Here is a 14,519-nt window from a genome sequence, read left to right as displayed (position 1 = left end):
GATATCCTGGTTTCCGCTTCATCCAACCGCTCGCCATGTCGATCCACTTTGACAGCCATGGTGTCCATTCGTGTCGTTAAATGGTCCATTTTGCCATGCATGTCCTGTAGACTGTCCTGTATTGCCTTCAGCATAGCCTCCATGCCTTTGGGTGGTGTGCGTTCTGATTCAGTCTCCGTATCTGAATGCGGTTGCGATCCTCTAACAGTTCGTCGTTGCTCGAAGTTGAGTTTTGGTTGTTGCTTGTCTGGTTTCCCCATTTTGTGGGGCTTTCGCCTCTTGGAGTGCTGTGACGGCGGTGTTCTCTATTGCTCCCGTCTTGCAGTTCCGGCGTGGTCGTCTATGGTGCTGCACTGGCTCGTAGAGCTGCGGTCGACGCTGTGATCTCTGTATCGTTGTTGGTATCTGTAATATTGATTGATCTATGCAGTCTAGTCCTGGAAGGTATTCGGTAAGTGTGTTCTATAGTTATCGCCTCATAGAGCCGGCATATGTTGCGCTGATGAGTCGGTGTGGAAAGCACTTGTTGACGCTGTCACACGCTGTGCTATATTAAAACTATTACGTTTTCGATAGATGGTGACCGTTGCTTATGCCGTGTCCTTAATTTCGCAACATGCATGATTCACACTACCTAAAGTGGCCGACACCACGTTATCGTTGTGAAAAACGCGAGTCACCATAGCGCTATTCGGTATAGTGATAGCACCTGACGACATCGATCAGTACATTATGCCACATTGCAACACTTCTTTAGACACAGTCTATGTACCGTATGTGGCACAGCGTTCCTTGCGTTTGTGGCGTTGAACGGTGGATATCACTGTGGTCCTCTGCATTTACAAGTTGCGCGTGGTACTGTGTGGTCACAATCCGGTATCGACACCTATGGTGGAAAGGGCTGTGAGGCCAACACCACCTCCGGTTCCTCAGCACGTATCCTTAACCAGCAGTGACATGCCCAGTGCGCAGTCCGACATTACAACAACACCTGGTGTGTAGTCCACAGTTATACACGGCAAGCGATTGATCTCCAGTACAAATCAGTGTCCACAGGTGTCATAGCACAGCACACATGTCTAATATACACTTCTGAGGCGTTTTTACACGTACCTGCGGGTTTTACTCACAGTTAGATTCCATAAGTAGTGATATGACGTCAGCAAAGTATTGCACCGATTCGGGCGCCGCCATCTTAGTGTTCGTTTTTCGCGCCTTTATATGCACACTGCCGCGTTGAATCAGAATTATCCTACGTCTGCCTTACCGGCGGTATAACAATGTCCCACAAACGTTGTGGTGTTGTATGTTATTGCGCTTTGTAGATTTAAGCGAGTGCTGGCATGTTCGTGCAGAAACGATGTATGCGCTCCAAAATCGTCAGAAAGCTATCAACGAATCCCAGCATGAGACCAAGCAGCGTTCTCGGTGTATCAGAGTCTGTTCTGTCTAACGTGGCATTCATCAACACACGTTCATTGCCATATTTACTCACAGGTTCGCTTCTGGGTATCGGCGCGTCTCTGCAGTGAGTTGACCAGGAGTACGAGTCGTCTACTGTTCCGACAGTTCCCGGGCAGCCGCCATCTTGCCCGTTCCAGTCGCGACCATCGGCTGTCCTTACGAGTCGAAATTCTGCCGCTCAGTAGCTTTTTCGACGATAATAATCACTCCATCTTGTGCTGGATACCTTCCGCCACTTTAATGTTTAGTTTGGCATCTGAGTCCGCGACTTTATACCCGATGTTTTAGCAAATAAAAGGAGCCGTCCGGCGGAGCTGCCTAATTAGCCAGCCATTCCGCAGTGCGCCCTCTAGCGCCCCCCCGATAACCCATCTTTTAGGAAAGATGGTTTTTAAATTCCGTGTTTGAAAATAGCACTTTAGAAAGTGGCTATTTTCCTGTTCAACCTTTCTGTGTGCCTCTGCCTGTTTTTGTATTGACTGTCTGGTTTGTGAGTGACAGGGGCTAGATGGTGGCTGCAGGAGGCTGGGGGGTCACCCCTAGGCTGAATAGACCTATATACACTTAGAGTGGTGGGAGGAGTTGCACCTGGCCCTGAATAGGACTAGGCCTGCCTTCCACAATGCTGGCTCCACCTCCTGCGGTGCATCTAATGGCCCTGGCCCACACTCACAAAGGAAGAAGACCTGCCCTGGCAGAGGGCACCTAGAACTGGTTGGGACTGGATCCTGGACCCCTCACACATGAAGAACAAATACTTTTGGGGTATAAGAGTAAGACCTGAGACCCCTGTAAATTAGACTACTTCTGCAATCAAGAGGAATCTCTGCCCAAGAAGATCAGCTGAAGAGACTGGAAAGGAAGACTGCCCTTGCTGTGTGTTCTGGGGCTGACCTGCAGTTTGCTGAATCTACCAAGGGTGAGGACAAGGGACTTTGCTGTGTGCCGTGTCCTGAGAGTCTCCAAGGACCAGAAGAGAGCTGGCCTCCTGTTTTAACTCAGGAACATAAAAGTTACCCTATGGACTTCCCTCAAGCTCGCCCTACATCGTGCTCCGCTATCCCTGCTGACTCTGGGCTGACCTGTGTGCCCCCGAAATGCTGCTGAGGTTCTTCGAGCCGCCTGACTGACATGCACGGTAATTATGTGATCATCGGAGGACTGGCACTTTGTCCTTGCCATCCCCCGTCTGGTTTGAGGTGTCGTGACCAAGTTTGCCGCTGAGCCGGGAGCTCTGAAGCGGCCCCGCCCTTCAGCGTTACTGCATTGTGGGGGCTACGTTCACCGCCGGTGCCCGGGAGGCACGAGATCACAGCATCAGGAATCACTGCCAGTGGCCCGGGAGCTTCGTGAGTGCCACTTTCCCCCCCCACCGATGTTGACGTCAGGGGATCGCCGGGCTGGGATTGGCCACAGCGTTGGGTGTCCCCTAGCAACCAAGGGGCTCGACTGCGAAGAGCTGTGTAGGCACTGGAGGAGGCGCGGGGCGTCTCCTAGCAACGAGGCTTCCCCGCTCCCCTGACGTTGGAAGGACGGCCTCGGAAGCAGGGGAGCCTCTCACAAAGGAAATTGCCTCTGCAGTCACACGGACTGCCAAACCCTCTCCGTTCCGCCGCAACTAAGGTAATGTGTGTGTTGGCGCCACGAGGTGATTTAAAGCTGTTGCCGGCCGCATTTCTTAGTAGGGGGTAATTTCTGGAGTCAGCACCTCCCGCGCTACGGCGGCGACAATTGATACGTTCATATCTTTGGTGATAATTAGAGCCTGCTCGTGCTGTAGGAGGGGAAAGTAGACAGCAGTGTGGGCATTCTTGAGAACATTGCCTCGCTTAACAGAGCCGGGGTACTGCTGACCAGGAGACATCTTTTTTTTCCCCATTTTAGCGTGAACTGTGTGAGCTCAAAGGTCACAAAGGTGAACTGTGTTATAAGGGTGCACTGTGAGCCCAAGGGAACATTACTGAAGTGAGCCTTGCTTTTGGCTAGAAACATAACAAGGAACTGATTTAAGAGGCATAAAGAATACTAAAAGAACATTGCCAAAGTGAGCATTTTTCAAAAGACTATTTCTGATGAAGGAGTAATTTATGTATGTGCATTTTTGGGCGTTTTTATCTGACCTAAGCTATATAAAGATATTTATATTTTTATAATAACTGATGTAGTGTCCATTTGTGGTGTTTTACAGTGTTATTGTGGGTGTTGGTGCAAATACTTTACACATTGCCTTGGGGATAAGCCTGTCTGCTCGTGCCAAGCTACCAAGGGGGTGAGCAAAGGTTATCAACAGTGTGTGTTTCCCCCTCACCCTGACTAGAGTGGTGGTTTCTGCCTGGCTGTGGCGCAAGCCTCAGCCAACCAGAAATCCCATTTCTAACAGGATGTAACTGCACAATGTGCATCCAGTGGTGCTGCGTGCCTGCCTGGTGGGGATGTAAGTGCACAATGTGCATCCAGTGGTGCAGGGTGGATGCCTGGTGGGGATGTAAGTGCACAATGTGCATCCAGTGGTGCAGTGTGCTTGCCTGGTGAGGATGTCATTGCACAATGCACATCCGGTAGTGCAGCATGCCTGCCTGGTGGGGATGTCATTGCACAATGCACATCCAGTAGCGCAGCATGCCTGTCTGGTGGGGATGTCATTGTACGATGTGCGTCCAGTAGTGCAGCGTGCCTGCCTGGTGGGGATGTCATTGCACAATGTGCATCCAGTAGTGCAGCGTGCCAGCCTGATGGGGATGTCATTGTACGATGCGCGTCCAGTAGTGCAGCATGCCTGCCTGGTGGGGATGTAAGTGCGCAATTCGCATCCAGTGGTGCGGCACAACAGGAGCAAGAACCCGTCAACTGAGTTGGGATTGGAGTAGAGAGTATGATAAAAACATATGATATCCCAACTGGTATTATTAAAAGGCAATTAGAAAGGATATGAATACAACATTATCGAAAGGAAGTAAGGAGGCTCTATTTGGTTATTGCATGTGCTCATGGCATCATTTATGTAGAAAATTTATGGAAAAAGGAACACAAGGCAACTGGCAGTTGTGACAGCACTGCGATATACAAATAAAACAAATGATAACAACCCAAATTGTACTTGGTGCTCAGAGTGTGTGAGTGACAAACACGGTAGCGGCGCAAGTGACAATGTGATCACCGTGGACGGCGCAAAGTGACTTGTGCATAGATATATACAGTGAAGGAATGACACAATGTGGTTCCAGGTAGCTTGAGGAGTTTGTTTCTATTTGATTGTATTATTCGTGAACCACTTTGTATGGAGCGCCTATGATCGCGATGAACGGTCGACGGCGTTTCGATCCACCTTAATCGGGATCTTCATCAGGACTGGGTTGGTGGCAGTGCTGATATGGGATCAGTGCAGGTGAGCGTCCAGAGTGATAGCGGACAAGCAGTTCGCAAGGGATAAGGGATGGCGTGTGAATCAGCGGAGACCGGAATCGGCAATCCATGCGGGTGTGGAAGTTCCAAGAGGTCAAGGGTTGTGGTGTGAATACGCAATTGGGGAGGCCCGATGGAAATGTTCAAGACCGATCAGCACCATTCCAGGATGCACTGCAATACCTGCTTGACGGCGAACATCCCCCTCTGGGGCATCCCCACACTGCAAGGTAGGCTCCGAAGGCCAGAATACATGATTTGGTGGAGGCGGATGTGGAGGACGTCGGGGCGTTCTTCGGAGACAGTAGCTTGCTTGATCACAACTCCTTTCTTCAGGCTACGGGCGCACCAACACGTTTGTACTTACTACATGCTGCTGTATCCCATTACATAAAGAACACAAGGGCCCCACAACGCAGTGAACCTTCACAACATAATTTGGTACATCTCTTACACTACATGGGGAATGGCAGACACCTGGTCCATTGGCTGTACACGGGTATTCGGGCACACGCCGCAACTACACTTACATCCCTTAGAACACAATGGTCCGAGGATTCTACTACGGAAATCACTGACAAGGCTTGGAAGAGCATGCTAGAACACCCAAAAAGAGTGACCCGTAATGCTAAACTAAAATTTATTCAGACGATGGTCATTCATCGGTTGTATCTCACCCCCAAGAGGATTCATCGCATGTTCCCGGACGCCTCTCATTGTTGCCCCCGTTGTAAAGGGGACGAGGTGGACTTCCTTCACATGCTGTGGTCCTGCCCTTGCCTTTGGGACTACTGGGAGGGAGTTCGCCAATCTCTGAGCGAAGTCACGCAAATCCCTGTCTCGGATGACGCCCTGAACTACCTCATAGGCCCAGTAGATGCACAAAGGTGCAGAAGGTACGACTGAGGTTCTTAGACTTGACCCTCATATTGGCAGTAAGAGGCCTCACCATGAGCTGGAAATCCCCCAGATGTCCAACGGTATCTAGCTGGCAGGTCGACATGATCCAGTGAGGGAAGAAGAGAGGGGGTTACGAAAGCAACTCATTTCGATGGAGTGGGAGATCATGCTACATGAGTTCGAATCACTTGACTTACTGCCCCCACAGGGTGCCCCACCCCCATAACACATAGTTTCATGCTGGGACTCTTTAACATTAGGTTCCGAGACTCAGACCCATACATCATAACCTGTGGGCGCTGCAGATTCCTCAGAGTCACGCTACGCTACTAACATCCCCTTCCGGTTACTATGGAAGCTACAAATCGACTGACCAGGAGTGTGGGTTGGGAGGGTTAGGGTGGGAGGGGACATGGTTGAATCTGATTTTCTCGTTAATTGGAAATGTAAATGCTTTATGCTGTAATTTTATCTGCCATAGCTGCAATGACCTGGTACTCACGTTGGCATCAGGAATAATTTGTTATTCATTTCCTGTCGAATAGTATGAAAAACATATGGTAGATTCATGTAACGTATATGTTGTACCTATCAAAAGTACAAAAAAGACTGTCTCTTTATAATATTCATTGCATTGGATGTGATGTTACAGTCATCAATAAAGTATGTTAAAAAAAACCTGCTTGATGGGCGGATTGGAAAACAAAATGCATATTGCGGCTCTGTATTCAAAAATGTGTTTTTTTTAAACCATATTGCTTATGTTTTGTTAGGACATAAGCAATGGACATTGAAACTGATCCCTTCCGGCCCTGTAGTCATGCCTTAACTTTTCATGCAAAATAACTCATGATTTCTGAATAATAAGTGGAAAAGCGTTAAGGTAACTATGTTGTTCCTGCTTACATTTCACATGCGTTTACTTAATCTAACATTCTTTATGAGTGTTTGGTTTTTACAGGATGATGTCACTTTTTTTAAGGCAGCATATTGCTCTTGTCTAGTGCCTAATTTGAATGTTCATAGCGGGGCACCATTGGGTTGTAGTTGAAGGCAGCACGAGTTTCTCTCATTTAGGCAGAATGGTGTTCAGTGGGGAGAGAGGATGTGGCACTATGGTCAGAGCTGCCGAATTTGGAACTGGGGAACCAGGTGTAGCCTTCATGAACAGCCACCCGACCACTCTCCTAAGAGAGCACATTTCCATGCTAGACCTTAGAAGAATGGTGTCTGAGCACCAGCAGGTGGACCATAGTGGTGGCAAGTATGGGTTAACCTTGAAGGCCTGTCCACCACAACCCCTATTGAAGCTCACCTCGAGACTTTTGGGCAGGCCTACGAAGCAGTACACCCTAGAGCAACAGTGACTCTGTCATTAAGGTCACAGGACCCTTGAGCAGGAAGGCTCTAGGGAGGTGCGACCGATGAGATCGCACTGAGCGCTGATTTCAGGTGGGGACGTCATGTTTGCGAGTATATTATGTTTCTGAAAGCACTTTTTGCCTCCTTCCTGGCCTCCAGCAATTTCCGGCAACAATAAAAATGTCATGATAACTCTGGTGGTCGATGTTCTTCCTAGAGAGAGATGGAGTTTTGTCAAGTAGAAGTTTTGACTTGTGGAAAGGTAGCACAGGGGGTTAATTTGCCTACTGAAAAGAACTGTACCATGCAGATCACTAAGTCCACATAACGTAAATAGGCCAGTGGGTTACTGCTTTTGTCAGAGAGATCCTATTGTTACTTGCAGTTTATAAGTCAAAATCCTAACATAGAACAATGAGCTATCACCTGTCATCTAAGAGCTGCATGCAAACTGCAAGATATAAATTACAGGGTTATGTTTTTTCTCCAGTCTTTGATTACCCTAATGTTGCAAAAAGGGTTCACTTGGACAGAAATCAATTCTGGTTATTAAAGAGATCCCCCAACCATGGTATTACGTTCTAAATTCAGAGTTTGTGTTTCACTAGATCAATCACTATTAAGCTATACTGCCTACTAGTATGATTGTCATGTGACTCCTAGTCCTTTGTCTTATGTAACATTACCTTTTGTGATTTACACATGTATGATTGTATGTCTCTGTGTAATGTGTGATATAAAGTTCTCTGACACCCTACACTGGTATCAGTGAAGCTGTAAATCAAAATAAATACATCTGAGCGAGAATGTGGTTATGGAGACTTGAGGGGCACTGTTAAAGGGTGGTAATGAGGGAATCTGTGGCAGAGCGAGTCATTGGGGGGCACCAACATTGTCGCACAGGGTTCCACCAGTGCTAAAGGCAGCCACTTCTACTTCCTACAGTTTTAACGCCAAATCAAAAACGTTGATTTGAAAACCCCTTGAATCTGAAGCATACCTTCAAGTCAATGTATGATTTAGCAGTGGTCTTGGTTGTTCTAAGTCTTTTTTTATTGATGTACAATCTTTGTTTGCAATGGTGTCTTGTAATTTTGTACTATATGTGTTGTGTTTTTGCACTTAACATAATTCTGGCGAGTAAAGAGCCCACACACAAAAAAGATTGTACTACGTCTCTTAGCATGTGTGTGGGATACTCGTGAGAGGATTTACGTTAAAACAAATGACAAAGAATTAATGTCATCCTAAGGTAGCACAATAACGGCACAGAAAGATAAGGGAGCCTTTTGAGATTTGCAATTATATCCACGATGTGAGTGGTTTTCTCTTGTGTCATTTTATATTTTGAATGATCCCACCCCTCATTACCTCAACAGCATCTCCCCCCTTTATGAAGTAGAACTGGAAACTGTATCATGCATTCATCTGTAAATAATCAGTTAACAAGGAGTAAATAATATACATCTTTGTGAAATCTGCACCTAGCTATTCCATCCAATGTGACAAATGTAATCCATTTAATACAGTTTTAAAATATATGGACTTATTTAATTTGTATATTTATCTTTTTGTCCATGTTACTGATATCCACGTTAGGTCTCTTCAGTAATGACAAATAAGATCAATAGTCCAGCGATTTCACTTTCTGTGATGTCACTACTTGTGATGTTACCAACTACCAATAGGGCGGAGGAGCATCGCCCCAGTGCTTTCTCACAGTGCGAGAAGCAGAAACACAAAATGCTAAAACTACCATTTTATGCTTCTGCTTCTTGCACTGCCAGAAAGCAGAAGTGTTTGGTTGGGGGTGGGCAGGTGTGCTTCAGGGCAGGAGAGGAGTGCCTTGCCCACTGCTAACGGCGCTGACTGTTTGGTCAGCCCCCTGAGGCCGACCAATCCAGTCATGCGCACTCTGGCCTTTCTCCATGTAAGCTGCTTTCTGTTCCTGCCAGAGGCAGGAAAGCAGGAGAGCAGGTCAGGAGCAGAGATGACGCGGGACCCAGGAAGGTAAGTTAATTTTATTTTTAAATTAACCCCCCGCGCGAACTACCGCAAGACCCTCCACTCACAAGAACTTAAAAGACTCTAGTTAAGCTTCTTTAGTTATCAAAGTTTCATAAGACAATTAATAGATTAAAATTAATGGAAACCATGGTCTTCATCAAGTTAATTAAATCGAGTTGTAAATGTGCAAAAAATGCATACTCTACCTTGATGCTGGGAAGATAAATTAACGGCACATACCAACATTCTTAGTCTTATTCATATTCCAAACTATCAATTTAATATAATTCATAAATACCTGTAAAAGTGTGCACTTTTTGCAACTTGCGAACGTTTCCAGCACCATCGTCCTTTCTAACCCAGATCACAAGCTTATCTGTGGGGTTTCCAGTCATCCTGTAGAAAAACTGCAGGCACTGCTCTGATCTCTTGGGGTACAGGATGCGGGATTCCAAAAGAGCACTGTTACCCGCAGTTCCTGAGTTGGTGTTAAAACTCATGAAATATCCAGCATCTGTAGGAAAAATGCAATGCAACACTTTGAATCGACATTTTGACATAATTTTAGTGCAGGTCTTGAAATGACAACTGTGGAATTTTGGATCTTTAAAGTGCGTGATACTATGGCCATAATTACTATAACACTTTTTTATCAGCCTCTGAGGATGATCGTGTAAGTCAACAAACCTGAAACACTCAATTCCAAAAATGTACATGAATTGCGTCATTTAGTTAGCTCTATCTTGGCTCAAAGACCTGCTGTATTGCTGTGTATAAGAATATAAATGATTACAGTAAATTTGTATTTGATCCTCTCAGCTCCAGCACTCGGGTTGATGGGTTTACATTTAATCGTTCTAAAAATCACTCCCATCTACCTCAACAAACCCTCCCCACCATGCAACCACTATGGAATACCATTTTTTAAAAAGTTTTTCCGAAATATTCATGCGTTGCACCAGTATATCAAACAGTGGAACGCTGTCCCGTCTGGTGTGCTCCAAGTGTCCTTGATGCACCCATTACAAATTGAAAAATCTGACTTTTATCCAGGATAATGATCGCTCTATTGAAAAACAGGTTTCTAAAGTGAGGTCTCCTCGAATGTACCATTTGAGGTCACTCTGTTGGACCCTATCATTCCTAGAATCTTGTTTTCAGGTGGCTGTTCACTCACACATGGCTGTCTTATGGAAACCGAGGAAAACAAAATTGTGGTCAGTGGAATGCTTGAATTATTTCCAGTCACCTGTAAATTCCTTTGAGATTCATTCCAGTTCACCAATTTTATGCCCACTATGCCACTCCAGAAAAGACCCACCCTCACACACATCAGACTTAGTTCTGTTCAAGTTGAAACAGTTCAGCCCAAACTGCCAGCCAGGTCCCCAGTAAATGGAACATAGGCAACCCCAGATCAGTTCCAGCTGAATATACCTCTTTTTAACGCATGCTTTTTCCCCGCAGGGAATTACAACACGGTCGTTACAACGACCGCGTTGTAACTACGCATACCATTACCCCAAAAGTCATAACAACGAGTGGGGGCGCTGGATGTTGGAATAGTATAATTTACTATTCCAACTCCAGTATGTGCAAAAGTAGGGAAGGTGTTGGATTTTAAATCCAACACCTTTTGCTCCCCCCGCAAGTTGTTGTTCCGACTTGCGGTGTAATGGTATGCGTGGTTTCAACGCGGCTGTTGTAATAACCGCGTTGTAATTCTCTGCGGGGAATACTTTTCGTGGTAAGCTATAATTAACGTTTCAGCCTATTGGGCCTCTTGAGTGAAGTGCAACTTGATTCCTATGGAAGGAGAAAACGGCACCCACACCTGGGCATGCCTGTTGCACTTAGGGCATCATACTGAGAAAAACAAAAAGTTCAGGTGTTGCTTGTGAGCCTCTCTCAAGGGGATGTGGACTGGCGGTTCGAACTTGATTGTTCTTATTAAAATATGACAAATACTGATTTGCATATGGTTGATTTTTGTCTACAAAGGCAGATTGGGCTGCTTGCAGGCCGGGGAAAATATGATTATATTTGATCCACTCTGCTTCAGATTCACTGAATTAAATGCGAGGCGTTGGTCCCAAAGGTATATTTAGAAACGTCCCTCCCTTCCTTGCACCCAAATTCATAAGAATCACTGACATTCCGTCTCATATCTCTTCATCGTGTCTTGTTCATTCTTTTGTCCACATGATATCTCAGGTTAGACGGAAGGGTTTTTGGACTGCTTTCTGCTCCTTAATTAGTACTTGGAGAAGCCCCTTCTGCCTTTCCATGGGGGTTTGCAAACATGACTTTTTAATCTAGAACACCTGCAGTAAATCATCATGATTTGGACAGAATGTAGCATATGAATCATTGGCATTCGCGTTCTATTATTGCCACCAGAATAATATTATAACATAACAGATGTTTTTCACAAGCATATGATGGGGTTGAATTTGAAGCAATATCTGCTTGCTGCAGTTTCAAGATCTTTGAAGTTTCCAGAAAGTAAGTGAGACAATATTGAGGCATATTATGATTCTCAGAGATTACTAGCAGAAAAAGAAAATTTCCATGCAATTTGCAAATTCCTCAACAGGTCTCACCAACTGGCACTGTCATTAACGTACAGGATATGGGATCCTGTGTCCGCCATACCGAGAAGTCAGTAATAGCGCCTGAATCACAACGTTCCACATCAGTGGAAGGTCACACTGCAAACCTTCAATGATAATACTTTTTCCAACCCCAACCTAATTTGCTTGGCAGTCACTGCCTACTACCTCACTTCTTCACTGCCATACTTCTCTACAATTTTTAGTACCGAGGAATACACTTTGGGCATCATTCAATTATTGATGTGCAGCACACCAGACAGCTGAGAAAGAGCAGGGTTTGTTCTCTTCCCCAGGCAGAGGACCACCCACCATATAGTTAGAGATCCCCATCTGCATTGCAAGAATCTCTTTTCTAAAAGACCCTCTGCTGGTGCAGAGGCCTTTTGTGTTTTTCATAAAACACCCACCCCCCCCAAAATGGAACTTGCTGTGTGGAAAAAAAAACAATAGCCCTGATGAGCAATTAGCAATTTTTGGGGGGGGGGGCTGACTGTGTCTGCAGTGCCTCCCATGTGGACCCATGCAATACAAAAATCAATGGTGGTAGCCCTGCCCCAAATAAAGTGACCAACACAATGACCCTGTGAGGGTAAGGGGTTTCTGCTGGAGGTGTCAGCTGAGGTTTCATTGTCAGAGACCAGTTGGTTCCCCCGCCTTGTCAGTCTGTGCCACAACACACACACAGATGTATTGTTATTGCTTTCATTCTCATGAAGTCTTAATCCAGATTCTTGCCATCCGTTACTTTGACTGTTGCAAATTCCTAATCATTTCCCCCAACTGGACGAATCCAAACACATGTAATATTCTAAGGAGTCTGCATAATTTTCAGATTTAGACAGTTTCTTCACGTGGGCAACTTTGGATTTGAACCCAACCACTGGTGTGGCTTGTAGCCAAATCCACAATATTTCTTGTTGAGATTTGATGCAAGCAGTAGCTTGTATAAGAGGATGAGTTTCTGGTCTAGTACAAGCTTAAACGCCCTTGCACATTTGCATATAGAGTTTGATGCAGACTGTATACTACTGGTTTGTTGCCCTTGATGTCTTTTGTAAGTCGTTGCTAGGGTGCATTTGGCTGTTAGAGCACAAGGTTGTAGGTTGGCCACTAAGACAAGCATTTACATTGTGCTTGAGGCCATGAGTAGTACTCCAGTACTGAGGTTCCCCTCCATTCTTGCAAAACTCACAGGTGCAAAATATGAGTGAAATTTAGGAAAAATGAAATAATTTCCCAAATAGACACATAGAAGGATTTAAAAATCAGAAATCGATTTTGAAGTTAGACCATAACAAGGTTTTTTTGGTTTAACACAAATCAATCACTGAGCAACACTATAACAACACACTTACTGAATCCCACCGTTGAACACTAATGTAAGGAAATGGAGTATTAATTGAAGGGGGTGAGAACCAACTTTAAATAATAATTGCAATCCTTGTCAGGGTGACCACTAAGTTCACTAAATAAACATGTGCATAGCCCTCTGGTAGGTTGGCACAAAGCAGTCAGGCTTGGCTTGTGTAAAATATTTATGCATCACTCAAACAGTAGTAAAGTCTAAACACAACACAAGAAAAATCCTATACCAATTTAGAATATTGGAGTAAGTTGTAATGAACAAAATGACACCAAAACAATAAAGATTCAATAAGTAGAATATAATTTGAATTACAAATAGTGACAAAATGCACAAAGCACCAACCGCAGTTATCTGTTTGTGCTAGGCTGCGACAAAATCAAAAGTTAAGGCAGACCGTGAAGATATCGAGACTAGGTTTGTCCTAGTGGAAAATGTACATATTTACATGGAAACTTTTTAAAGAGGAAAAGTGGTCATGGAAGAGTGGTTGACTAGGCAAGGTGGATCCAGGATTACTAAAGGGTTTAATTACATGGCCCAGGTCATGGTGTGCATCCCTTCAACGAGAAGACCTTTAAAAATACCTCTTGTCTTTGAAATGGGATGATCTGACAAACCTTTTTTAAACTAATGACAGTCAGCCACCATAAAGCTGAACTCACAAACTGTCGTGCATATACCTCTGCAATGTCCCCTACAAGATGACCCCTGTGACCAGTGCTTAATTTGATCCAGTGGACTGGTACTGGATTTAGGACTACTCAGCATTGATATTCAGCGCGCCGACATTTAATTACACCGGCCACAGGCTTCTGAGCACAGCTTCGGACACCAGCACTCTTTCTTTCACAAATTAAGCACTGCCTGTGACCAACAGCAACCACTGATGCCTTCCTCCATTAGATCTGGTTAACACTTATTGCAAGTCCTACCCAGCTCACCTCACTCCGTTGTTTGTTCTCTTTTCTCTTGTTCTGAATTGTCCTTTATCCCCATGTAATCTTCACTATGTACCAATGCATAATTACTCACTTATATTGTGGCAGACAATACAACAAATCTGTATAATATATACAAGAACCTGTTATTGGTTAACGAATGATACTCACACATTTTAATCATTACCTGCGTTTCATACTCACTATTCATGTATCTAAACACTACTGACAATGTTTGTAATGCATCAAAATCAAATTATATACAATGCCAAATTTGAATTGACATTTTTTAAAAGGCGCAAGCTAGATCTGAAGTGGGACTCAATGGTGTTTGGTTGTTGTAGAGTGGGGAGGTGGTGCAGTCATCAACATAGGTGGGAAAGCTCCTAGCAGGCAACGTCTGAAATCCATGCATGGGAAGCCCTCGACATTAATTGGAGGCTGCTTGGCATTGGTCTTGATGAA

General features: G+C 44.9%; 1 protein-coding gene across 1 annotated transcript in view; it reads right to left on the bottom strand.

Moving 5' to 3' along the window:
* LOC144762464 (meprin A subunit alpha-like) overlaps positions 1-14,519 on the bottom strand; it is a 108,703-nt gene that overhangs the window by 57,660 nt on the left and 36,524 nt on the right. Inside the window, exon 10 of the mRNA XM_078647675.1 lies at positions 9,434-9,649. Coding sequence (XP_078503801.1) covers positions 9,434-9,649 — 216 coding nt within the window. The remainder of the gene's footprint in view (positions 1-9,433; positions 9,650-14,519) is intronic.

This window comes from Lissotriton helveticus, chromosome 6, assembly GCF_964261635.1.
Source record: "Lissotriton helveticus chromosome 6, aLisHel1.1, whole genome shotgun sequence".
NCBI lineage: Eukaryota > Metazoa > Chordata > Amphibia > Caudata > Salamandridae > Lissotriton > Lissotriton helveticus.
This window is presented reverse-complemented; position numbering and strand designations above follow the sequence as displayed.